Raw genomic sequence first — 25506 nt, forward strand, 5'->3', positions numbered from 1 at the left:
CAAAAACCCTCTGATCTTCCCGGGGTGGGGGGAGCCGTGGGGGTGCAGCTCCGAGTTTTATTGAAGTGGGATGGAGAGGAAAAGAAATAATAATAAAAAAAAAATAATAAAAGCAGCGAGGTGGGTTCTGGGAGGAGGGATAGAGTTGTGTGTACACAGCCAGCTGCGTGGGGGGCTCAGGATTTGGGGACCCCCTGCTCCCGGAGGTAGAGGTCACGGATTTCGGCCAGGCTGCGGCTGAGCATGCCAAGTGCCTGAGCGATGCCGCGCAGCACAGCCGTGGTTTCCCGACGGCTCTCGGCGTATTCCCGGCGGAACGCCCGCATTTCCTGCACCAGCCGCTCATTGGACTGCACGAGGCTGAGCTGGGGGCACTCGGGGGTCCCGTCCAGTCCCGCCGGCCCGGGGGGCCCCGCCTCTCCCGAGCCGCAGCGACTGAGCTGCTCGGCCTCCTGCTCCAATAGCAGACTCGGGAAGTCGGAGCCCGGCGGCTCCTGCTGCCCGCCTAGGTCGCCGAGGGAGAGTTCGGAGGGTGCGGGGCGCGGGGGGCTCCGGCTCCAGCCCTCGCACAGCTCGCTGGGCGGGCAGATGCCAGTGCGGGGCAGCCGGCAGTCTGGGCCGCGGCCGGGAATGCCGTCAGCAGCGGGACCGTGGAAGGGCTCAGTCTTCACCTCCACAGGCTCCTCCTTCACCGGCTCCTCCTTGACACCTGCGGGAGGGACGGGGAGCACAGGGCAGCTGCAGGCATCTCCCGTGTCCCTAGTGCTCCATGAACCAAGTGATAGACCCTCTTGTCTCCATCCCTGTGCTCCCACATCCCTTCTCCTGCATCCAGTCCTGGTTCCATCTATACGTATCTCCATAGTCCCATGTCCTTCATGATGGTTCAACCCCATCCCATGTCCCTCAGCCCTCTCCTGTTTCCAGTACTCCCATAACCCTGCCCTGAATGTGGTGTCTCCATGTACCTGCATAGTCCTGGTATTACTACGTCCCTCTCCACACATACACCTGTCTTGAATGTGGTGCCTCTATGTACCTGTTTGGTCCCAGCTCTCACCCCACTAATCCCCATGGCCCTGTTCTGGTCCCAGTATCGGCACGTTACTTGTCTCCTTGGTCCTGTCCCATGTCACTATCCCAATCCCATCACATCTTTGCCCTGTTCCCAACCCCTTCTTATCCCTGTCCAGGTCCCAGTATCCCCTGCCTTCTGTCCCTGTCCTAATCCCAGTCACCCATATCCTTGCCCAGATCCAGATACCCTTCAGACCTGGTCCTGGTGCCTTTGTCTCCTATGTCGCTGTCCTGGTCCTCCCACATCCTCGTCACCTGTGTCTCTGTCTCCATGTTCATATCCCTTTGCCCTGACTCTATGTTCCCTCTGGGTGCCTGCCCCACTGTTCCTGCCCCAGTCCCTCCATGCACCTTTACTGGTCCCAGTCCATTGTCCAGTTTTTCCCACATCTTGGTCCCAGTCCCCTCACATCCCTGCCCTGTTTCCCTGGATCTGTGTCTCAGTCTCTCCAGGTATCTCTCCGAGGCCTAGTGATGCTGTAGGATGCCCCCATAACCCTCATGTCTTGGTCGCAGTCTCCATCCCCCTGCCATTGTCCCCTGTATCAATGTCCCAGTCTCCCATGGCATGGTCCCAGTGTCCCTGTCCTGGCCTTAATCTCCTGTGTCCCTGTCCTGGTCCCGCTGCACACCTGTCATGTTCCCAATTTCTTGCTCCTTGTCCCCTGCTCTTGGTCATGGTCTCCTGTATCCCTGTCTCAGAACTATGTTTCTGTCCTGGTTCTCTGTGTCCTGGTTACTCCATATCCCTGTACTGGTCCCAATGCCTCTGTGTCCCTGTCTTAATGCCCTGTGTCCTGGTTCTCCAGATGCTAATCCAGGTCCCCTGAGACCCCATCCCCAACTCTCCATGCACCTGCCCTTGTGTCCTGGTCTGGCTGTGTCCCTTTCCTGATCCTCCACACTATGGTCCTGGTCCCCTGTGTCCCTGCATGCCCCTGCCCTGGCCCCAGCGACCAGTTTCAGTCTCATTTCTCTTGCATCCCAGTCCCAGTCCCCCATGTCTGTGTTCTGGAACCCCACATCTTGGTCACACTATCTCCATGTCACTGTCATGGTCTGCTGTGTCCTGATCCCCTCACTTCCTGGTCCTGGTCCCCTGTGCCCCTGTTCCTCCTATCCTCTCCCAATCCCAGTGGCCCTGTGTCTATGTCCTGGTTTCCCATGTCCATATCCTGGTTACGCACGTCCTGGTCCTGGTCCTTGTCTCTCTTTACCCTTTTCCTCCATGCATCTGTCCTGGTCCAGTATCCCTATGTACCTGCCACTTGCCCCCACTTCCTAAATCCATTTTTCTATGTCCCATTCCACCTCATTCGTGGCCCCTTTGTGGTTCCCCATGTCCCATCCTGGCACCCAGCAAGTCCCTGCCCCAGTCTCCCATGTCTGTGTCCTGGTTCTTCATGTGCCTGTCCCACCATACACCTGTCCCAGCGCCTGTGTCTGAGTGCCGGTCTCGCCCCGCATCCCGGTCCCAGCATCCCCTTGACCTTGCCCCGTTCTCTCCTGCCCTAGTCCCAGTCCCGGTTCCCTATGTCCTTGTCCCGGCTCTCCATGTCCGTCTCTCCACTTTTCCGTCTCGGCCCCAGCATCCCCGTGTCCCTGCCCAGTCCCCGCGCCGCTCCCGCACACTCACCGTGCTGTGACGACCCCTCGTCGCTGCGCATCGGAGGCTCGGTTCCGGCGGCGCCGCGAACACCCCAGACGGGGGCAGGGGCGGGCCCCGGGCCGGGCTCGGCCGCGCCGTTCCCGTTGCTTCCGTTACTGCCCGTGCTCCCGGTGTTTCCGTTCCTGGCGGAGGCCCTGCCGGCCGGGCCCTGCCGCTCCAGCCGGTGCCGGCTGATCTTGTCCCCGGCGCGGCGGCGTAGCCCCCGCCAGCGGTTCTTCACCTCGCCGATGTCGCGCTGGTGGCGGCCGGCGGCGTTCACCTTGTGCGTGATCCGCCACCAGATCTTCTGCTTCTCGTATGCGTTCACGGTACCGGCGGCGGCGCCGAACAGCAGCGGCTCGTACCGGAGCACTTCGCTCATCAGCACCTCCAGCTCCTGCAGCGTGAAGTTCGGCTTCCGCTTCAGCAGCCCCCGCCGCGCCCCGCCGCCGCCCGCCGCCGCCATGCTCCCCGCCGCCGCCGCCGCCTCATGCCGCCGCCCGGCCGTCCATCGCCGCCACCGTGTGCCGCCGGTTCCCCGGTACCGAGCGGGGAGAGCGCACACTGCCGACAGCCCCCTTCGGGCGCTGCCGCTACCGGGGCTGGAGCGGACCGGACCGGCCGGGGCTGCACCCCGCCCCCGCTTCGTTAACGGCGGCCCCGGTGCGGTAACGGCGCCCCCTGCCGGCCCCGCCGCGCACAGCAGCGGCCCCGCTGCGTTACCGGCAGCCCCCGCCGGGCTCGCCCCGTTCCCCTCGGGAGCTGCCCCGCTCCGCCCCGGGCCCACGTAGGTTTAGGTGGCACCCCTGGTGCTCTGACCCCGGGGCCGGCCGGATGCTCGGTGTGGGATGTCCCCAATGGCCCGGCTGGGGTCCTGCGTTAGCAGGGGCCGCTGCAAAGGGCAGGAATGCGGGGGCAAGGGGCGTGAGGACCCCCCCCGTACCGATACCGCTCTTCCCGCTGGGGCCACGGAGCTGCGCGGCTGCCAAAACGGCGTTTCACTGGTACCGGGAGCCCCTCTCAGCCAAGCACGTGGGTGTTTCAGGACAGGGGGAGCCTCCCAGGGGATACCTGACTGGCGCTGCACCCCCAAAATGGCCCCGGCCTCGTAGTGCAGGGGAGAGAGCAGTTCTGGATGTCCCCAGGGGGTTGGGGTGACCCTGGGACAACCCTGGGTGTTTAGGTGCCGAGTTTTTGGGGTCACCCGAGGTTTAGGATGACCCTGAGGCACTCTGTTCTGGATTACCTTGACGTTCAGGGTGACCCTGGCGCAGCCCTAAGATGTCTAGTTCTAGGTGGAGTCAAAGGGTTTGAGGTGACTGTGGAGTGGTCCTGGGGTGCCCAGTTCTGGGTGACTCCAGAATTTTGGGGTGTCTGCATGGCTCTGTTCATGTCCAGCAGCAGCAAGGTGCCCCATTTAGGGAGGTTCTGGGTGGCTACAGACACCTGGTTGGGGTGTCCAGGTGGTCCCAGGGTGCCCAGTTCAGGGTGGTCTGTGGGTGTGGGAGAGGGAAGAGCTGCCCTGGCTGAGGTTGCTGAGTCCATTCCCAGACACCCCCTACACCCCAGTCTGGGGTGTGGGGGCCTGGAGCTGTCCAGAGGCACAGGAAGCGGTGGGTGAGCTTTATTGCTGATGCAGTGGCCGCAGTCATACAAATCGTGATCAAGGTGTCATGACAGGAAGGATGGGGGAGGGAGAGTGGGCATCACATGACCCCAAAATCCACTGCCCTCCTCGAGTCAGTGCTTTCCCTACTCTCTCTGAGGCAGAGTTGGTTTCCATGCTCTGAGAGTTCTGGGGGTTCCCCCGCAGTGTTGTGGGTGCGTACAAGTTGCCCCAAGCTCCTGGCCCTGGCCTGGCTCCCCATGTCCCGTCACTTCCTGGCTGCTCCCTTCTCCGACCCTCCCATTCCTCCTTGATGTCAGGCCTGAACCCCCGACTCTGCAGCCACTGCTGTGCCTGAATCCCAAAACTCTGCTGGCCATCCAGGTACCTCGTGGCGATGATCTGGGTGTCTCCTGCTCCCTGCAAGGGCTGGGGATACTCTTGCTCACCCCAGGCTGGACCCTGGATAGAGGGTGCCAAACCCCTTCATTATGCTCTGATGGGGGATTTTCAGAAGGATCAGCTCTGCAGACCCCTACACTATTCTTGGCATCTCCGTCAAGGCACGGTGCTGGTAGAAGAACGAGCTCAAAGGCATCACAACCATAAAAAAATAAATACATCCTCCATCATGTCCTGCTGGGCCCAGCCCGTCCTCCATGTCCCAGAGAGATCCCTGCTCCTTTGTGTCGCTCACTGCAGGTTCCAAAGGGCTTGTCATGGAAACAGTCACGAGAAAGCTGAGTGTCTGGGGGTCTGCCATGGGCTGCAGGGGAAAAATCCTCCCGCTCCCTACTGCAGCAGCTTTGGCAACTCCACCTGTAGAGAAAGACACCCCATTATTGGGAAAGCAATGGGAGGGGGTGCGGGAATGTCCCTGACATGGTGCAGGGACATCCCCATCTGGGGCAGGGTTAGATGGGATACTGGGGTGAAATTCCTCCTTGTAAAGGTGAGGAGGTCCTGGCACAGGTTGCCCAGAGAAGCTGGGGCTGCCCTATCCCTGGAAGTGTTCAAGGCCAGGTTGAATGGGGCTTGGAGCAACCTGGGATAGTGGAATAGGCCCCTGCCCAGGATGGGAAAGAGATAATCTCTAAGGCCTCTTCCAACACAAACCATTGAATGACCTGGCCAGGCTGGCTGTTCCACCACTCCAGCCCATGGACAGCCCAGCAATGACACAAGTCACCTGGAGCATGTGAGATGTTTCAAGGCTTCATGCTGGGACCAGTATTAGGCCCTTTTGTTCCAGCACCGTTATTACTTCATGGGATACATACACAACAATGTGCTGCCCAAGGGTGAATATATGGTCCTCCTGTATTAGGAGGACAGTTGCTGCCACAGCTTTCAAGCACCCAGGCCACCTTTGGCTAACATTGTCTAGAGAGAAGTAGGCCACTGCTCTCAACTGGACCCCAAGATGCTGTCTCAGTACTCCTAGAGCAACATTCAGTCACTCATATGTAAAGAGTTCAAAAGGCTTAGCCAAATCTGGCAGCCCAAGAGCTGGCACTGACATCAAGGAATGCTTCAGTTGTTTAAATACAGATGAAGCCTTTCCAGTCATCCTGGGCCACCTTCCATTCCAGGGGCATGGGCTCAGCCACAAGAAGAAGATAACAAGAGCCCAGTGAGTTATAAGTTACAGATGGCTTCTTCCTTGTGTCCCAACCCCCGGTTCCTGGTGGATCATCTGCCCAACACAAGATGTGCCTGGTGGATGTGCCCAACACATCTGCCAAGAGATGGATCTGCTGTCATGCTCTCTGCCAAGGGATGGATCTCCTGCTGGAGCTCTGCCAAGGGATGGACCTACTGACCCCATCTGCTCTGAAGGCATGGTATTAAAGGATGGATCTTCCTTCCCCCTGTGCTTGGCAAAGGGATGGATCTGCCCCTGTGCAGGGGTTGGGAGCATGGACATCCCACTCCAGAGAAGGACACTGCCAGAGTGACAATGGCTATGACCTCAGCCCCCAGCCCCACCCTGTGTATGGGCCCCATCTGGCCCTGCACTTGCCTTCTTGAGCTGTTTGAGGTTGCTGGAGCGAATGGCTGCTAGGAGCTGGTCCCGAGAGTTCTTCTCCTGGACTGGCAGCGCCCGGTCTCCCAGCTTCCTCTGTGTGGCTGGCGAGAGCGAGTTCTTCAGGTTCTCGTTGATCATCAGTGGTGGGGCAAGCGGAGGAGGAGGTGGGGGTGGCATGGTGGGTGCCCCCCCTTTCTTGGGAGAGCTTTTGGGGGAAACCTTGGGGGATGGCTGCGGGGATCCCTTTGGGGATCCCTTCGGCAGCGCTCCAGGCTTGGGCACCTCCAGAAGGTCTTTCTTCTCCCCCCGTTCCTGTGCCAGTTTCTGCTCCTGGAGGCGTTTCTGCCTCTGCCTGTCCATGTTTCGGCTCAGCAGGTTGGTGACAGTCATGCGTGGCCCAGCCAGCTCAAAGTGGTAGCCCAGCTTCAGGAGCGTGGTGTTCTCCTTCAGGAGCTTGGCAATTTCCATCTCTGTCTTTCCCCCACAGATGTGCCGTTGGTTGTGGAAACGTAACTCTGTCAGCGTGTTGTTCTGCAATAGTGCCCGGAAAATGGCCAGGATACCTTTGCCTGTGATGTGGTTGGAGTCCAAGTTGATGCTTGTCAGCACCTTGTTGGACTTGAGCATTATGGCAATAGCAAAGGCCACATGGTCATCAGCACGGGTGTTGGCCAGGGCAAACACCTTGACTACAGTGTTGAACTCCAGGGCCTCGGTGAAGCGCACCAGGGTCTCGTTGTTGATACAGTCAGAGTTGTTCACGTTGACCTCAGTCACCTCAGTGTCATTGTTCTTCACCTTCTCGATGAGCTCGTCAAAGATGCTGGAGGCTTCATCATCCTTGGCTTGATCTGTGGAGCTGCTGGAGGAAGGTTTGGAAGGGCTGCTCCCAGCTCCTGCCTTGGCTTCCTGTTTCTCCTCCACCTTTTCTGCCTTTTCTGCGTCTGCCTGGGATTTATCCTTCTCATCTGCCTTGGATTTTTTCACAGCTGAAGCCTTCTCCTCATCTTTTTTGTAATTTTCTTTCTTACCTTCCCCTTTTATGTCTTTTTCTGCCTGTTTCTTTGATTCTGAACTCTTCTCCTCCTTTTTGTCCCCCCCTGTGTCCTTTGATGCTGAATCCTTTTCTTCTTGCTTTTTTCCCTTCTCCTCCTTTGCTGCTGAGACCTTCTCTTCTTCCTTTTTATTCTTCTCTGCATCCTTCTTTTTAAAATATGAGCTGTTCTCTTCCTCTTTTTTATCCTTCCCTGCATCTTTCTTCAACTCTGACCTCTTCTCTTCCTCCTTTTTGCCCTTCTCTGTGTCCTTCTTCAACACTGAACCTTTCTCTTCCTCCTTCCTGTCCTTCCCCATCAGCTTTTTCTCCATGGCCTTCACTTTATCGTTCATAGCATTGTTGTCTTTTCTCTTAGTTTCAGTCTCAGCTTTACCTTCTGGGTCTGTTTTCTGAACATTTTCTTCCTTTTTAGAATCTTTCCCCACTTTAGTATCTTGTTTCTGGGCCAGGTCTTTGGAAGAAGATTCCTTTCCTTTTTCTTCTTGATTTATGTCTCCCTTATGTCTCAACCTGCTTTCCTAGTGAGAGAAAAACACCTGGGAATTACAAAAAAAGATGCCTCTGACCTACACACTTACCACCCCAGTCTCACTGTCACTGACCTCTGCCACATGGGAACATCCTGCAGCCTGTGGCTGGCCTTTGGGAGAGGAATGTTTGGCCCAGCCAAAGTCCCAGTTCCAGGGAAGGGTTCAGCATCTCAGTGCCTTGAATGTAGGTAGAGCTTGCAGGTGAGGTCCTGCTGCAGGTCTCCAAGGCAGCTCTGCTCTCCTGCCTCCAGCCCCCTCCCAAAGGGCTCTGGAGGTCTGCAGGATACCCTCTCTAATAGGCCATAAACTAACAAGCAGTAGTCGGCACCTTCTCTCATACCCCCCCATAAGTTATCATTTTTTAATAATTTTTCTAACTAGGGATGGAGGTAGGGCCTGTATCTCTCTGAGCCCCAGGTGCTTTCTCACCTTTCCTAAATAGTTTCCAGCTGGATGCTTGGTGGCTTTTCACAGTCTGTAGCCTAACACTCTCCACACTGTCCTGGATGTGTGTGCAAGCAGGGGATCACCCACAGCAGTGTCCCCAGCAACACTGTTGACCTAGCAGTCACTGCACCCCTGGGCTCTGCACAACCATTCTCCTTTCAACAGCAGTTTTCACTTTTGAGCAGAAAACTGAAGAAATTTGAGAATGGAATTTATTGCTTTCTAACGCATGAGGTTCTCCCAGCACACCTGGGAGGGCACATCATAAAAGGGATGGGCTTAACTTGGAAAGTTTGGAGGAAGGTCAGAAGGAAGTTTTGGTCATTTTTACAAGTACCTGACCCCTGCCCTTGGTACAGCCTGTCCTGGGCATTGCTGCTGGCCACAGCCAACTGCAGCAGCTTGGGGACACAGCCAATACCTCGTTGCAGCCTTCATCCAAGGCTGAGGGGCTGGGAGGAGGTCTCCATCTGCATTGGTACAACCTTTGATATGGTTCCCATCCTTCTCTCTAACCTGCCAGAGGCTGGGATATTGAGAAAATATTCCTCCCTGTGAGGATAGTGCGGCCCTGGCACAGAGTGCCCAGAGGAGCTGTGGCTGCCCCATCTCTGGAAGTGTCCAAGGCCAGGTTGGATGGAGCTTGGAGCAACCTGGGATAGTGGAAGGTGTCCCTGTCATGGCAGGGGGTGAAATGGGATGATCTTTACGGTTTCTTCCAATCCAAACTAGTATGGGACTCCACAACATGAAACACATCCATTCCCAAGGGAGAGGAACCAATGCTTCAGGTTGCTGAAGGCAGATGAACTTGACACTGGGACCAAGTTTGCTGCACACTGGAGGATCCTACCATAAGTTTCACATAAAGGTTTATCAATTTAAATTAATTTAAATTTTGCAATTCTGTCCTCAACAGCTAGGGAACACACAGGTCTTTACCACTGGTCTGGCTCATCTTTTTGTTGGGGGGGGTTTTAGGACTCCAGGGAAAGGAGGAAGGAAGATGCCTCTGGGACATGCAGCTGTGATACCTTTACAATCTCCCTGGACCCTCTCACAATTAGGACAACTCTGTGGCTTCACCCAGTGCCTGGAACCCTCAAATCTGAATCCTGACACCCCAGTCTGCAGTCAAGCTGGTTTTCTTCCTTTCATCCCAGGGGCCATGGTGTCCATGCTGGGGCAGCATGAGGCTGAGCTTTCCCCATATGCAGTACTGCCAGCCCTCTGGGACAGATTTTTGTGGAAAGAACTGGCTGTGCATGGGCAGCCCTGGGGACTGTTTGTACCTGGTGTATAAACAGATGCCATTGGGGACGAGAGAGCTGTTTATTTAGTTAAGAGATTTCTTGGCTCCCTGGTGCAAGGCTGAACAGGGACAGGAAGGCTCATGCCAGATCCCTACAGAGCCTGGCTTGGAATTCACACAGCCACCCCAGGGACCAGAGGTGGGGCTCCCAGAGGTGTCCTGGGTGCTGCAGGGAGCAGGTGATGCCACCTCCTCTGGCCCTGAGCCAGAGGTCCTTCTCATCAAGCTGTGGTCTGTTCCCAGCACCAGAATGGTGCACAGATGCTCAGTGACATCCTGAAGCACCTCAGTGCAGGAAGAGCCCTGGCAGGAGAACTGTGAGATGAGGACACTGGTGTTCCCTGGCCAGTACCAAACAGGGCTTCTCCAAGGTGTTTGGGAGTGTCTAGGTTGCAGGTTCCTGTAAGAAGGACATTTATCCTCCTCAGGGCTCTGTGTCCCTTTGGTGTCCACAGGCTGAGCACTCTTCAAGTCAGAGCCAGCAGCCTCATCTGCCAATTGCTCCAAAACTCTTTCTCCTTCCTAGCCCAAGCTCACCCAGCCTAACACTGGGGGCCTCTGAATCTCCCATGAGCACCCTGGGCACATCCAAAACCAAGAAGAGCAAAGGCTTTGGCCAGGGATGAGCAGGTCTTGGAGAAAGGGAGAAAAACCTTGGTGAGAATTACCAGCAACTTCTCCCATGCTTCGAGAAGGTGATGGTTTGCTCCAAGGAAATCAAACCAGAGGGAAATAAAATCCATGGCAAATCCCTCCTTGGGAAAGCTGCTGCAGCACATGCTGAGAATGTCCTGTTATCTGGTTAAAGCTTCCATCCATGGATGTGTGGCCATGTGTCCACATGCTGCCATGTGGGGCAGGTTTGGGGGAGGAGAGACCTGGAGCCAGAGAATGGGATGTGGGAAAAGAGGTGGGGGAAAAGGAATCAGGAGAAAGAGAGCTGGGAGAAGTCAGGGGATGAAGCTGGAAGAAAAGAAGCCAGCTGTGGCCCCAGGCACAGGAACAAGGGAATGCAACAGATAGGCAGTTACCATCATTGGTGTTTCTGCCACTGCGGGAAGTGCTTGTGGGATCATTTGCATCCAGCAAATTTGGGATTCATCAGAAGGATCTCATTTCAAGAGCTGCAGGCTACTGGAAGAAGTACTGGATGGCCACGGGGTGAGAAGGCTTCAAGCTGCTTCATCTCCTGCAGAGCTGCCTTGGGAGAGCCCTTTGCTCCAGTGGCAGCAGAGGGGGAGGAATCAGGAGGAAATAAGTTCAGGCAAGAAACCAGATCTGTGTGCCTAAAACCAAGGGTCACTGTGGCCCATCTCCATCCCTTGCTGGAGCCTGGGGACATCTCCAAAGCCCTGCCTGAGGCCACATGTGTGCCCAGGAGAAAACATAACCTTGTCCCCTCCTACCTTTCCACCGCCCCAGGTCTCTTGGTGTGTCCCACTGGCCCAGCCCATGCTGCAGGTGCCAGCCTCAGATGTCACCTGCCCACCACTGGTGATAATGCTAAAGACCTTATACCCAGGCTGTAAGTGCAGGTGGAAGTGGAGCTTGATGGCAGAGTTGTGTGGCAGGGGTGGAGGAGAGAGAAAAGCACCTTTTCCTTGCTCTGGAAAACCCCTTGCTGCCCCCACAGTCACCAGCACAGCTTCTTCTGCAGCCCAGCACCAGCTGTCCCCTCTTCATAGCCATCCTGAGTCCTGCCTGCTCACTCCTCTCTGCCCACTGACATATTTGCCTTGGGTACCTGAAAACCAGTGCTGCTGCACCCTCTCTGTGCCATTCCCTCTGCCACAAGCACATTTATTAGGGGGATATTTTTACACAGCATGTCAGACCTTTAAAAATAAGCCTAATGAAAACAGCCTGGTAGTTGGTTGATTAATCACCAGTGTTTTGATGAACTGAGATGCCTTCCCATTTCCTCTAAATAGACTAAAATGAGCATTGCCATGGCTTGTTAGCATTTGTAACCCTCAAACCCACTCAGATGTTTCCTTAAAAGGCAAAGGAGACTGGGAACTTCTTGCCTGGAATCCAAGCACTCACTCCAGCACTGAGCAAGGGATGGGGCTGGGGATATAGCTGAAGATAGGGAGAGTGAAGCTGGAGGTGGAGTGAGGATCTCGCTGCCCTGAAAGCCCCACAGCTCATTTTGGGGTAGAAAATTACTGGTTTAATGGTAGTTATTGATCTGGCTGTTTGTTCAGCAGCAGAATGTGGGCACGGTCACCTGTTGTGCCCAGAGCAGATTTCCAAGGGAGGGGAGGGGAGAGGAGAGGAGAGAAGGAGAGGAGATGAGAGGAGAGGTATAGGTAGGAGAGAGGAGAGAGAGAGAGGAGAGGAGAGGAGAGGATAGGGAGGAGGCGCAGGAGAGGAGAGGAGAGAGAGGGAGGTATAGGAGGAGAGGAGGATGGGAGAGGAGAAGGAGAGGAGAGGAGAGGAGGAGGAGAGGAGAGGAGATAGGAGGAGAGGAGAGGAGAGGAGAGGAAGGAGGAGAGGAGAGGCGAGGAGAGGAGAGGAGAGGAGAGGAGAGGAGAGGAGAGGAGAGGAGAGGAGAGGATAGGAGAGAGAGGAGAGGGAGAGAGGAGAGGATGAGGAGAGCGAGACGGAGAGTACACCAGGGATTACAAATCCTGTACCCAACATGACAGAAGGGGCACTTGGTGGCCCTTGTTCCATCAGTCCCTGACAGAAGGGAAATATAGAAATACATGTGCAGAAGTTTAGTCTTTGGAAAGGGACAGCTTTCCCAGCCTGCAGTTATTTTCAGAGATATGTCCTGGGAAGAGTCCCTCATGGTCCCCACATGGCAGGATTTGCTTGGCTCAGCCAAAGCACAAGATGTGAGGATGGAATCTTGGGAGCATGAGATGCTCTGTACTGGCTCCAGGGAAGAGTGTTCCATTGGGGTTCAAGGAGGGCTTGGCTGAAAAGTGGGAAGCTAGAAGGCCCCCAAGCTCATAAAGGCATAGAGCTTCTGGAGTGAGTCCAGAGAGGCCACAGAGATGCTCTAAGGGCTGGAGCCCCTCTGATCTGGAGACAGACTGAGAGGGCTGGGGGTGTCCAGCCTGGAGAAGGCTCCAAGAAGAACTTAGGCCCCTCCAGTGCCTAAAGGGGCTCCAGGAGGAGCTGGAGAGAGACTTGGCACAAGGACCTGGAGAAACAGACAAAGGGTAAGGGCTTCCCACCTGCTGGAGGGCAGGGATACATTGGGATAGTGGGAAGGAATTCCTCCCTGTGAGGGTGGTGAGGCCCTGGCACAGGGTGCCCAGAGCAGCTGTGGCTGCCCCATTCCTGCAAGGTCCAAGGCCAGGTGGATGGGCTTGGAGCAACCGGGGATTGTAGAAGGTATCCCTGCCCATGACAGGGCTGGAACAGGATGATCATTAAGAATCCCTTCCCACCTAGACCATTCCATGATTCAAGAGCCCAAGGAGGCTCCTCTGTGCAGGTGACTGCTGGTGACATGTGTCCACATGCGTCCCCACAAGGAAAGGGGCATGTCAGCAAAACATCTCAGGGCCAAACCTGCACTTGCAGCTCCTGTGAAAGTGGCTCCAGGAAAAGTGAACTCAACTTAACCCGCCGCCATACACACTGGCTCAGTCTCTAATGTCACCCTGCAGCTCTAGGGGCCTCTGGAAGCTCAATTGAGGACATCATCCTGTGATGATATGAGAACCTCAGGAGCATGATAGGAGTTGCTTGAGCCAGGATTGGGCCCATCCCAATCAACTGTACTGCTGGGAAATCCAGGGTCACCTCCAAGGTAGCTAATGGTGGTTTCTGCACATGCATTGGAGCCCACCATGGGCACCCACTGCCTCCCTCCTTTCCAGCAGCTCCCCTGGTAGGGCCATACTGGTTGTCTGGCACATGGATTTGGCCATCAACAAAGACTGTCCCCGCCCCAGTAAATGTGTTCCTTGCAAAGCAACTGCAACTCCTCCAGAGTTTCAGACTTGGGAATAATGCCCAGGCCAAGAAGCCTCTGCTGGGATAATAAATTCCCCCTGTAGCCTATGGGACATTTTCCAGTTCATCTCTTGGCATGGCATGGCTTAGATAACACCAGCACAACTCCATTTGTCCCACATAAATCCTGAGTGGCTTTTGGAGGTGGAAAAAAATGGGGAAGTGGGGAAACCCAGGGATGAGGGGAGACCTTTGAGACATAGGCAATTCACCAAAATCTCTTGGTCAGCTGCAAGAGTTCCAGATGAGACTGGTGAGGGTCCTTCCCTCTGGAAGTTGAGTGGGTTGAGTTACTTGAAGGAGCAAGTTTTAGGGATAATTATGGATCCATGACTAACAAGCCAATCGCTTTCACTTCTTATGTGGTTTCAGTCTGTCCTACACCCCTTTATATGGCTGCTGCCAAGCCCTATAAAGTCTCCAGAGCCACCACAAGACTCTGGGATTGAAATCCACAGCTGCAATTTTGGGCATCACCCTCTGGAGGCACCTGCCTACCTGCAAGGCTCTGAGGACCCCTATGTTTCCTCTGTCCCCCCCACCTATCCCAAATCTCAGCCAGAGGCACCAGCATCCCTCCACCCCTCAGTGTGACCCTGGGCTGAGGAGGCTGAGCTCGAGCCCTGTGAGAGCTCCCTGGGGACAGGGATGCCCTCCCAGGCTTGTCCCACTGCACAGAGAAGCTGCTGAGGTGGCTGGGGGCAAAGGCAGGGGGGTTGCAATTTGTTTGATGTTCCTGGTATTTGGGTACCTGCTCTTGGAGAGGGTTGCTAGAGTTAAGGCAAACCACAACAAGCTGCCCAAGCTTTTTTCCTCCATTCCTCAGCCAGTTTTGGGTAACTTAGGGACAACTCAGAGCCAAGGACATTCCTGGAAAGAAAGGCCTTGGCTGAGTCCTGGGAGCTGCTGAACCTGGATTACCAGAGACTTGCACAGAAAGCAGGGCTGCAAGGCTTCTGCTGACCCTGGGACAACCCTGGATGACCCTCCTGCTCCTCAGCTGACAGCAAATATCATAGAAAGCTTTGTGGGAGACCCTGCTCACATCCTGAGGCTCCTTGAGAGGTTCAGGGCAGCAAGAGTTACTCTTGGCACATTTGGACTCTTTAGGCATGAAGGAAGGGTTGAAAGGACCTCAGCTTCCAGCATTGGGTGCACACAGGACCCCTGGCCACGCTCTGTGTGCTCAAGGCCCAGAGAGATGTCTCCCAAAGAGAGAAGCAACTCCCTACCCAGTGCCACCTCACATCCTATCATTCTAACAGGGAATTCAGCTTTTCCCCTTCCCCTCTGCCAGACCTCTCTGACCCAAATATCACTGTGTCTCAGGCTAAGATTTTTAAAAGTCCCCTTTCTGAGATGCAGAGCTGTTCTCCATCCAGAGACTGGGCAGCTTTCTGGCCCTGATTTGTGGCTGATAAATGTTTTAACTTGGTTTCCTTTAACAGAAGAGCTCCAACCCTTCCATGGGGGACACACAGAGCCATTTTCCAATAAAAGCTGTAAAGCCACTTTGCAAATGCACCTTTTTCCTCCTCTAACAAAATCAGGTTTTAGAAGACCAGGTTCTTCCCTTCTATTTGCTGTACTCTCCCAGCCCTTCTCCTGGCACTGGTGTGGCTGAACTGGCTATTCCCAAGATGGAGAACCTTCTCCCTGGCTGGTCTCCCTCTTCAATCAGGGATTGAAAAGGGCAGGGAATGCCAGTGATTAACACTGGGAATACCTCTGAGCTGGATTTCTGCCCAGTGCACTTTGTAGGAAGCCCACAAAAAGCATTCATTGGATTTTTAGGAACAGGAAAATTGCAAATCAGCCCTAGCGAATTTCAATCCTATCTCCATCTTCGGTGTCATAAGGCCTGGGTGCTCAGTAGCAGGACACTGCTCCCAGACTACTGGCAACACATAGACACATTTCAGGTCCCTTGCTAGTACAAGTATCCAATGGGATCCCATCCAGCAGCCCATGGGACCATCACAGAGACCCCCTGGCAGTGGGCACCTGGTGCTGGAAGATGATTCCAGGTCCTTGAAGTAGGTGAGACGAGCCAAACTCCCAGGTGCCTGCCTGGAAAATCAGACCAGTTTTGCTGGTTGTTGGTTTGCTTGTCACTCCCTTAATAGTTTGTGGGAGCATCAGCTCCTTAGGGCTTCTGGCACCACATGGGAGCTGCATCCCAGGACTTAGTGGGGCATAGAGCCAGACATGCCAGGGGTCACCCCCTCTGGCTCTTGGGAACTGGGGAATTCCCTGTAAGGAAGCATATGGGAATCACTCTCCTTGGCAGAGGCTGCCATGGCTGTGTAGGTGCTCATTCCCATGCCAACATATGCCATGGTGCCCATCAGGAGGAGGGACCCTTTGGAGCCCTCAGCAGCATGCAGCATAAATCCCAACCCAAATACTGTATATAAGCCCCGAGGTGCTCAACACATGGTCAAGGGCTGCACAGGACACCTCTATGACCTGGGCTGGTGCCTCTTCAGTTGTATTTCAGGAAATCACAGAATAATGGAATCACTATGGTTAGAAAAGCCCTCTAAGATCATCAAGTCCAACCATTCCCCCAGCGCTGCCATGTTCACCATTAACCCATGTCCAAAGAGCCACAAACACACAGGTCTTAAATCCTTCCAGGGATGGTGACTCCACCTCTGCCCTAGACAGCTTGTCAGTGTTTTATAATCCTTTTCATGCAGGAAATTTTCCCCAATATCCAACCTGAAGCTCCCTTGATACAACTTGAGGCCATTTCCTCTTGTCCTGTACCTTGTTTTCTGGTAACAGAGCCTGACCCCCAACTGGCTGCACCCTCCTGTCAGGGAGTTGTGCAGAGCCAGAAGGTCCCCCGTGAGCCTCCTTTTTTCCAGTCTGTGTCTCCCCAGCTCCTCTTGGCCACTCCTGGGGCTCCAGGCTCTTCCTAAGATCTGTTCCCTTCTCTGGACATGCTCCAGCCCCTCAATGACTTTGTTGTCCTGAGCAGCCCATAATTGTTCCCAGAATTGAAGGTGTGATGCCAGCAGTGCCAGCACAGGGGATGGGCATTGCCCTGGTCCTCCTGCCACACCATGGCTGGGACAGGCTCTTGTTGTTTCTACAGCTCCCAATTCCTTTCTGTTTTCATCCTTGTTTCTCCACATTCTGGGCAGAGGAAAGGACAGAGCAGGACTCTTGACTGTCCACAGCGTGTCTGTCCCCCGTCATCCTGCCAGACACACCTCGACTTCAAAACATGCACCCTGACACTGAGATCCTCTTGCTCCATCCTGCCACGATTCCCACACAGCAATGGGTGGGATGGAGCAATATGACCAGTTAATCCCAGTGTCCTGCTGGGAGCTGAGTCACTGGGATGGTTTTAGCACACAAGTGATGTCATGGTGCTGCGAAAGAGAGGTACACATAACAGACCCAGCTCTTCTCCTCCATGTCTATCAGGTCAACATAAACATAAATTAAACATTCTGGACAGCTCAGCCCATATAAGCTAAACACTCCAGGCACTTCCATGGATTTATCTGCATCCCAATTATGCTTTACAGATTTTTACTCTTTTTTTCCCCCCAACTGAATGGAAATCCATGGGGTTTTTTTTTTTTCCTGCCTGTACCCTTAGATGGACTGTGAATCTCCCAGACTTGCGTGTGCCTTTGGTGTGAGCTCCACATCACTGGGAACACTTTATGCTGCCTCTTGCCCCGGCAACAAAAGGATAAACAAGGAAAGCAAAGCTTCTGCCTCCAAGGGCATCACAAAAACACTGATCCAGCTGTGAAGATCTTTCTCACAAACCTTTTTTCTAGGAATGCAGCTCAAGATGCCAGTGTTCTCACTTCATATTTTTCAGCTGTTCTCCACACTGCAGATCCTTCTGGGAGCTGTCATGGGATTGTTCTTGCTTCTATGTTCACCTTGGAGGGTTGTTTTATCATCCGCTGCAGGTAATAGGTCCTGCTTCTGCTGCTCATCCCTCTTGTTACAGGGTTGGGACTTTTTTTGAAACTTGTAATGAAACACCAGAGCACAGACCACAGTTTTAATTTCTGAGCAATGAAAGGGATCTCCTGGACTTCACAGAATTACGGAATCAATTTGGTTGGAAAAGACCTCTGAGATCATCTAGTCTGATTTGTGACTGATCCCCCCACCTTGTAACCCAGACCAGAGTACTCAGTGCCATGTCCAGGTATTCCTTGGACACCTCCAGTAAAGGGGACTCCACCATTGCCCTGGGCAGCCCTGTCCTATATATGACTACCCTTTCCATGGAGAAATTCCTTGTGATGTCCAACCTGAACCTCCCCTATTGCAGCTTGAGGCTGTTTCCTCTTGTTCTGCCCCATCCCTTCCTCCCTGGGAGCAGAGCCTGACCCCCACCTGGCTGCTTCCTCCTGTCAGGGAGTTGAAGGGTGACTTGTGCAGCTGGAGGGACCATCTGTGGCCTCCTTAAGGACCAAACAGGAATGGCTCAAAACTTTTGATTTCTTTCCAAGTGTGTACCTAGTTTGGATATCCTGGCTATCATCCATGGAGGAATGCAAAGCCCAGGAAGTTGCCAGCTCTATTTCCCCCTACATGCTGGTGGAAGTATCCACAGCTTTGCCCACTGCGCATTCCATGGGCCGGAAGCCACTGGAGAAGCCTCTGTATGGATGTCCCAGTGTCACCTACCCCTTTCACCTCTTTTGGAGGCCAGAGGCTGTTCAGAACAATACATTCAGGTCCATTCTCTCCTGTGAGAGTGATGAGGCCCTGGTACAGGTTGTCCAGAGAAGATGTGTCTGTTCCCTCCCTAGAAGTGTCCAAGACCAGATTGGACAGGGCATGGAGCATCATAGAATAATGAAAAAGTGTCCCTGCTGGGACTGGGATTCTGGGATTCCTTGGACTTGATGATCTTAGTGGTCTTTTCCAATCATAAAGATTCTCTGATGAGGGAAAAGAGACCAGATCAGGACCCAGTTAAAAGAAAGGCAAGAGCTGGGAATTAGTGAAGACTCTTGGAAGGGAGGAGAAATGGTCTTGGCAGTCAACAGAACCAGCTGATAAACAGAAGAGCAGAGTTTCAGTGCACATTTTAGGGACAAGCTGGGAAGATGCTCAAGGAATTATATAACCCCTGCTATACCCTTGTTTGCAAATTCCCTTGAGTCTGAACCAGCGAGTTAAATAAGGAGCTTGTTTTTCCTCCAGATATTTTTATTAAAAGATGACAAGCTTTGAGCATTAGGAAGAAATTTAAATCCTGCCTTGTTTGCCTGTGGTATTGAAGAAGGGCTCACTGTGGAGGATCTCCACTTTCCATGGAGGGAAATCAAGTGACTGGATTGAAAAATCACACAGCAGCAAGTTTCAAGCCTGGGAGAGTTAAAAAGGAAGGCAGGACTTTTTGCAAGACCTTTCCAAGGTCTTGTAAAAAGAAATCTTTCTCCATAGCAATAGGATCTGCTGTCCTCTGGCACTGGCATCCCTCAGATATGCAGAATTTGGATTAAATAAACTCTCTAAGTTTGCTGCTTTTCCCTCTGCATCCAAACCAGGCCATAAGGAGCCTGTCCAGCCTCCATGAGGAGAGCTTGGGGACATGGAGACAGTCCCAAGAACCTGCAGGGATAAGGATGCATCAACCTGGAACAGGAGGAGGTCTTGCCTGCAGAGGCGTGCACTTAGGGAGTGGGATATCCAAGAGGAAGCAAACCAGAGGACAACTGAATCACCCTCAGCTTCTCCTGTGGGAAGGGGGTTCAGCCTTCATGAGACAAAAATACAGGGACCATCTGCACTGTGCACATCTGGTCCTGGCTGTGCAAAATGGCCCTGGCATCCAGCATCCCCTGTGCAGAGTCTTCTCCTCCAGGAAGCTGGTCCCATGGAAAGAGACACCCACGACATGAGTATCTTCATAAAAAATTTGGTTCATGGCCCTGGAATTACTTCCCTCCATAAGCAGGATAATGCTCCCTCCTGCAACTTCCCTGCACTTCCCAGCCATTTGTGCTTGAAGCTGCGTGAAATCAAATCAAAACAAGCCCTTGGGAGGCAGGACTGGGAACTCTAATGAGACTGGGACATCCAGGTGTCCCCTCCTTACAGGTGAGTTTCAAAGAGCGTTTGAACAACTCTCTGAGGCACATGGTGGGTGTGATTTTGGGGTTGTCCTTTGCAGGGCTAGGAGTGGGACTCAGTGATTCTTGTGGGTCCCTTCCAACTCAGGATATTCCATGATTCTGTGAGCAACCAGGGAAGATGGTGGTGCTGGAGAAGTGAAAGCACATCAGGTGCTTTCTGCCTCTGACATCAGGCACTTTTTGGGAGTTTGGGTGGTTTGGGAGCCACCAGGGTGCTGTGGTGGGGTCAGGTGAAAATCCAAGGAAAGTCAAGAAGAGCTGCAAGTGGATTTTTGTGAAATGTTTTGGAAAGCAAAACTCCTGTTGTGGACTTGCAACTGTTAAGGAGGACTCATCACCAAAGCACCAGTCCATGGTACATGTGGTTCTCATGGAGATCCTTTCCATGGAATAGCTCTTCTCATCTAAGTCCCATTTGGCAGAGGTTCCCTGAGAGTGCTTATGGCTCACCAAATGCCAGTGGGAAAGATCATGGAATTATAGAATGATTATGCTTGGAAGGGACCTTAAAGATCATCCCCTTAAAGAGCATAATGGAAGAGGCTCCATGGATGGGGTGTTCTCAGGAAAGGTATAACTGTGCTCTCCTGCACAGACATGTGGTTTTATAGATGACATCAGCAATAGAGGTACTGGACCAGCTCCCAAAGACCCCATCTCCTCACACAGCACAGCTCTCAGAGAAACCCATCCTGCAGGGAGAGCTGCATAGAGCCCCTGTGCCATGGCACACTCAACTTTTCCTCTTCTGGACAGAAATTTCAGACATGATACAAGGATTTCAAGTGACAGCAAGTCAGTTGTGCCCCAGATAACTCATGGAATCCTAGACTGGTTTGGGTGGAAAGAGATCTTAAAGATCATCCTGTTCCACCCCCTGTCATGGGCAGGGACACCTTCCACTATCCAGGCTGCTCCAGCTCTGCCCGTCCTGGCCTTGGACACTTCCAGGAATGGGGCAGCCACAGCTTCTCTGGGCACCCTGTGCCAGGGCCTCACCACCCTTACAGGAAAGAATGTCTTCCCAATATCCCATCTAACCCTGCCCTCTGGCAGTTTAATACAACAGCACCAACCTCACAGCATGTTTCTAACCAGAATTTTTTCTCATTTGTCTATGCCTGTGACAGTAAGAGGTTTGAGCAGATAAAAATAATCTCTTTGTTTATCAACTCATGAATATTCATTTAACTCCAGCTACTGTGACACATGGTCCTTGTTGAGTACATCCAGAGAGGGGCACTGGCCCCACCCTTGAGCTGGGTTATACTTCCACTCATTAGCAAGACAAGATTAATTTATTACTGCATAACCAAGATGGGAATTTGGCTGCCCAGTGTGGAAAGGTTGGGGCAAAGCTCACGTCTATTTTGGGCTGTTTATAATCTGCTTCCTAGTTACCCAAGTTTGCCCTTTTCATCACTAAGAGATGTGTTATTATGTAGTTAAAAATATTTTTAAATTTACCCACTTCTCCCAATATTTAGGTGGAAATGGAGGTGCCTAGAGCAAGTCCAAAAGCAGGGCAATGACTGCAAGAACAGCAAGATGGGCAGAAACTCAGCCTTTCCCTTCAAAATACCTTATTTTGCTCTTTGGAAGAATTCCTGCACATCCGCTAACACACAATGTCCCACAACAGAGATTCCCATCAGAAGGCATGGAAGAAGAGCAAGGAGGAAATAAGAAGGACATTGAAATTCTGAAGCAAGTCCAGAGGAGGCCACAGAGATGCTCTGAGGGCTGGAACCCCTCTGACCTGGAGACAGACTGGGAGAGCTGGGGGTGTCCCAGTTGGGGGGGTCAGAGCATCTCTGTGACCTCCTCCAGATTTGCTTCAGAATACTGGGAGCTGTTGATGGAGAGGGGCTGGATAGACATGCATGGGGTGATGCCTGCACACCCTGGGAGAATGCCAACCCCGTGGGAGTGCAGCCACCATGGGTGTGCTGGCTGGCACAACATGAAATCTGCTGACACATAAGATGGATTTGTCATTGGAGACCTCGGAGCTCGGAGCAGCTGGGGGAGAGCTTGGCACATGCCTGGGGTGCTCTGGATGGCTCCATGTTCTCATTCCATCCTGCAGCAAAACATAGCCCTGGGGCTTCCTCGACAGAAGGTACCATTGGCTTTCTGCACTGTTTTTGTGACTGTTCCTGCGTCTGATCATCCCATCCCATCCCATCCATCCCATCCCATCCCATCCATCCCATCCCATCCCATCCCATCCCATCCCATCCCTCCCATCCCATCCCATCCCATCCCATCCCATCCCATCCCATCCCATCCCATCCCATCCCATCCCATCCCATCCCATCCTTGGGACCCATTCCACCACCAGCATGAACTGATGTGCCAGCATCGCAAGCTGGCATTTTCTAGGTGCTAATCCCAGATCCGAACAATGGCAGGGAGGAAGTGGTGTAGGATATACTTTTTTTTCTTGGCCTCCCAGAACTGGAATAGAAAAAGACAGTTCTGCCCTATCCACTTACTGCAATGCAATCAAACTGGAGCACTTTCACTGACAAACTTGACAAACTGTTGCCAATTTGCTTTGTCTTCCAGAGCTGAAGCTCCTGAACTCAGAGAGCAGCAGGAGCTTTCCAGGACCCCTGTGCTGCCCTCCCCTCCAGCCCGAGCCCTACACTCTCTCCTCCCTCCTCAGGCCATTCCTTTCCACATCCCAAGTCCTCTCCCACTACACACACACACTCTCAGGCATTTCCAAACAATATTATGTTTAACCAGGCAATTTCCCAGGTCTCTTTTAAACAAAACTTACATATTTCCTCCCTTCCTCCTGGTCATAGACCAATTCCCAGCCAACCCCCCCACGTTCCAAAGTTAGTACTGAAACAGCAACACAAGTTGCTGTCAAACCCAAATGTCCCCCTACATGCCAAAGCACATTTTTTCACTGTCACCTCTTGGGATCACCTGCAAAACAGTGGGTCCACTGGGATGACTGGTCCCACATAACAGGATTTCCCTCTCCAGAGAGAGGGAACATAACATATTTTGCGTAACAGCAAAATTTCTCTCTCCAGGCAGGTTTGTCCTGCAGCACACCTGCGCTTCCCCACCACAGGGACATTTTCTGCAGGTGAGGCAATCAAGGCAGGGCCCTTGTTGGTGAGGGGCATGGCACTCACTGTCCCCCAGCCTATGCCAAGCACTACATATAGAAGGTGAAAAGCTGTTCCTTATCCTTAGAGCCAGGGGGAGCTCCCAGGCTGCCCCAGACAGGGGTTGGGGAGGAACAATTTAACCCCTTGTTCAGCTCTCCAAAGACAGTCTTCAGTTATTTCTCCTACCGGTGCAATTGTCATTCCCACTCCTCCCAATATTTAGAAGGGAAATAAGAGTGCCTAGGTCATAGTCAGGAGAGGGACCCTCCTATATAAACTCCATAAATATCCAGAAGTTTCCAAGTGCTCTGGGATAGTTATATTGAATTACCCAGCTGGAAGACCCAGGGTACAGCTGGGTGACCTGGACTAGATCTGCAATCAGTTGCCATATAATACTTGGCTCTGCTTTTTTTGCCAACACTCCCCAGCCCTGCCCTAGCACAGCAGATGCGAATCCCACCTGTGACATGAAACCAGCCCAATGTCCACATGAATCAATTGCTGAAAAGATCAGTGTCTTTCAACTTTCCTGGCTCAGCCTGCCATGAAAAACGAGGGGAAAACATATATTTCCCAGGCTGCCACGGACAAAGCACATAACAATATGATTAGTGCTGAGGTTAACAAATGTTACAGAAAAGTAGAGAATGGCTCCCACTAAGTCACAACACAAAAAAGAGAAGAACTGACATGAATCTCTCGAGCTCCAAGAAAACTCTTAAAGGATTTGCCAGGTGCAGAGTGGGAGATAAATGTATCCAAAATCAAAGTAAAAGAAGGAATTTTAAGTGAACAATTAATTATTAATGAAATGCAAAAAAAAAAAAAACGGCACAGGGTAAAAACCTGCTTCTCAACGTGATTTCCACAAAACAGCAAACATTTTTATCCTACAAGAACCAGACACTATTTGATTCTTTGCATAAGACTGAAGAATTAAGAGTCCAGAGTATCTCCAAAAAGGGAAAAAAAGAATAAAGAATAAAGAAAGAAAAGAAGAAAGAAAGAAAGAAAGAAAGAAAAGAAAGAAAGAAGAGAAAGAAAGAAGAAAGAAAGAAAGAAAGAAAGAAAGAAAGAAAGAAAGAAAGAAAGAAAGAAAGAAAGAAAGAAAGAAAGAAAGAAAGAAAGAAAGAAAGAAAGAAAGAAAGAAAGAAAGAAAAACAACCACACAAAAACCAAAACCAAACCAAACCAAAGCAACCAACCAAACAAACAAAACAAAAAACAAAACAAAAAAAACAACAAAAAACCCAACAACAACAACAAAAAACAAACAAAAAAAAACCTAAACAAAAAAAAAAAAAACACCGTAAAAAACCCCAAGAAAAACCGGAGCCCGTGGGATCGCTGTCACTGCCGTTCCAGCAGCCTCCTGGGAATCCCAGCTCGGCTCCCACCCCTGCCCAGCGATGTTGGTGCAGGGGCAGGGAGAAAATCCCTGGCACCAGCACAGGTTTTGGCTTTGCTAGCAACACCTGGATTTTATGGGACACCCTGTTCCCTCCCGGAGTGCCTGGACCAGCCCCCTGGTCTCTCCGGGACAGCTATGCAGCAAGCGCACGCCTTTCTCGGGTTTTGTGTTTTACATCTCGTCCTTCACTCAGCCCCGGCGGGAGGGGGTTTGAGGTGTGTTTTCACCTTTCCCGCAGCAGCAGTGGGGGATGTGACTTACATCTGTCGAGTGCTCCCGTTGCAGGAGACTCCTGGTGTCCTTGTCGTGATGGTTGAGCGCTGTGTCACAGTTTTGTGGGCCAGGTGAGGAGTTTTCCGATTGGTTTGTCTGACTGCGCTCCGCAGGGATGTTCCCGTCCGTATCCACCACATCCAGCTCCTTTTCCAGCTCCTCCATCTCCTCTGGAGACAAAGTAGACAATAAATTGTCTATATCTGGATCTTCACTAACTTGTCGCCGGTATTTGGCCACTTTGGACATCTTGGCTCTTTGGCGAGACACGGTGGCGGCTGTGTGGTACCCAAAGCAGGAGAAAAAAAACAAGCCGAAGCTCTAAGGCTGCTTCCCGAGCGGCAGCAGGTGCTGAAGTGTTAAATCTCAGCGGCTCTCTAGCCCGGCATACGGTGGTTATCCAGAGGGGACACCCCTCGGTCCAAGAGTTGGCCAATAACAGGATCCAGTGGCGGTCCGGGCGCTGGGAAGCCAATGGAGCCCAGCGGGAGGCGGGGAATGGTGCTATCAGAGGAGCCTGAAACCCGAGGACATTCCAGGGAACCATGCAGAGCTACATGACCAAATTAGGCCGAAGCATTTCGCCTTTTTAAAGGCAATGGGCCAACCTAGTGAGAAAACAGGGAAAAATGCACCAGCCGGCAGGCCGGGAATGGGGGGTGGAGGAGGCAGCCGCAGCCTGTTCCATGGGGGCTGGGAGGCTACTAAGGTGGTCAGCGGGGGATGGGGGGAGCCTCTGCTGTGACAGTGACAACTCTCGGCTAAAATCGGCATGGAAGCACCGACTCCAGAAGTTTTCCTCTTTATCCCGCTGCAGTCTGGGATCGGTGCCGTTAGCCGGTCAGCCCCTCGGGAAAGAGCTGGAGTTGCTGG

The 25506-nt window shown here is 52.8% G+C and overlaps 2 protein-coding genes across 3 annotated transcripts; both read right to left on the reverse strand.

Annotated features, from left to right (window-relative positions):
• Nucleotides 1-43: 43 nt before the first annotated feature.
• LOC306812635 (uncharacterized protein) lies at nt 44-3297 on the reverse strand. Its single transcript, XM_079327389.1, has 2 exons — nt 2714-3297; nt 44-709 (listed from the first exon to the last, which is right to left on the reverse strand). Exons 1-2 carry the CDS (start codon nt 3189-3191, stop codon nt 177-179), a joined length of 1011 nt encoding a protein of 336 aa, XP_079183515.1. The 5' UTR covers nt 3192-3297; the 3' UTR covers nt 44-176.
• Nucleotides 3298-4335: 1038 nt separating this feature from the next.
• Nucleotides 4336-25140, reverse strand: LMOD1 (leiomodin 1). 2 transcript variants are annotated; one of them, XM_079327410.1, is made up of 3 exons: nt 24622-25137; nt 6355-7935; nt 4336-5150 (listed from the first exon to the last, which is right to left on the reverse strand). In XM_079327410.1, the coding sequence occupies exons 1-3, from the start codon at nt 24880-24882 to the stop codon at nt 5124-5126; spliced, it is 1869 nt and encodes a 622-aa protein (XP_079183536.1). In that variant the 5' UTR covers nt 24883-25137; the 3' UTR covers nt 4336-5123. The 2 variants fall into 2 exon arrangements, with proteins under 2 accessions (XP_079183536.1, XP_079183535.1); XM_079327409.1 differs by lacking the exon at nt 4336-5150 and having other exon boundaries at nt 6289-7935; nt 24622-25140.
• Between the last annotated feature and the right edge of the window lie 366 nt (nt 25141-25506).

The sequence above is a fragment of the Erithacus rubecula genome (assembly GCF_903797595.1).
Source record: "Erithacus rubecula genome assembly, chromosome: 26".
In the NCBI taxonomy this organism is placed as follows: domain Eukaryota; kingdom Metazoa; phylum Chordata; class Aves; order Passeriformes; family Muscicapidae; genus Erithacus; species Erithacus rubecula.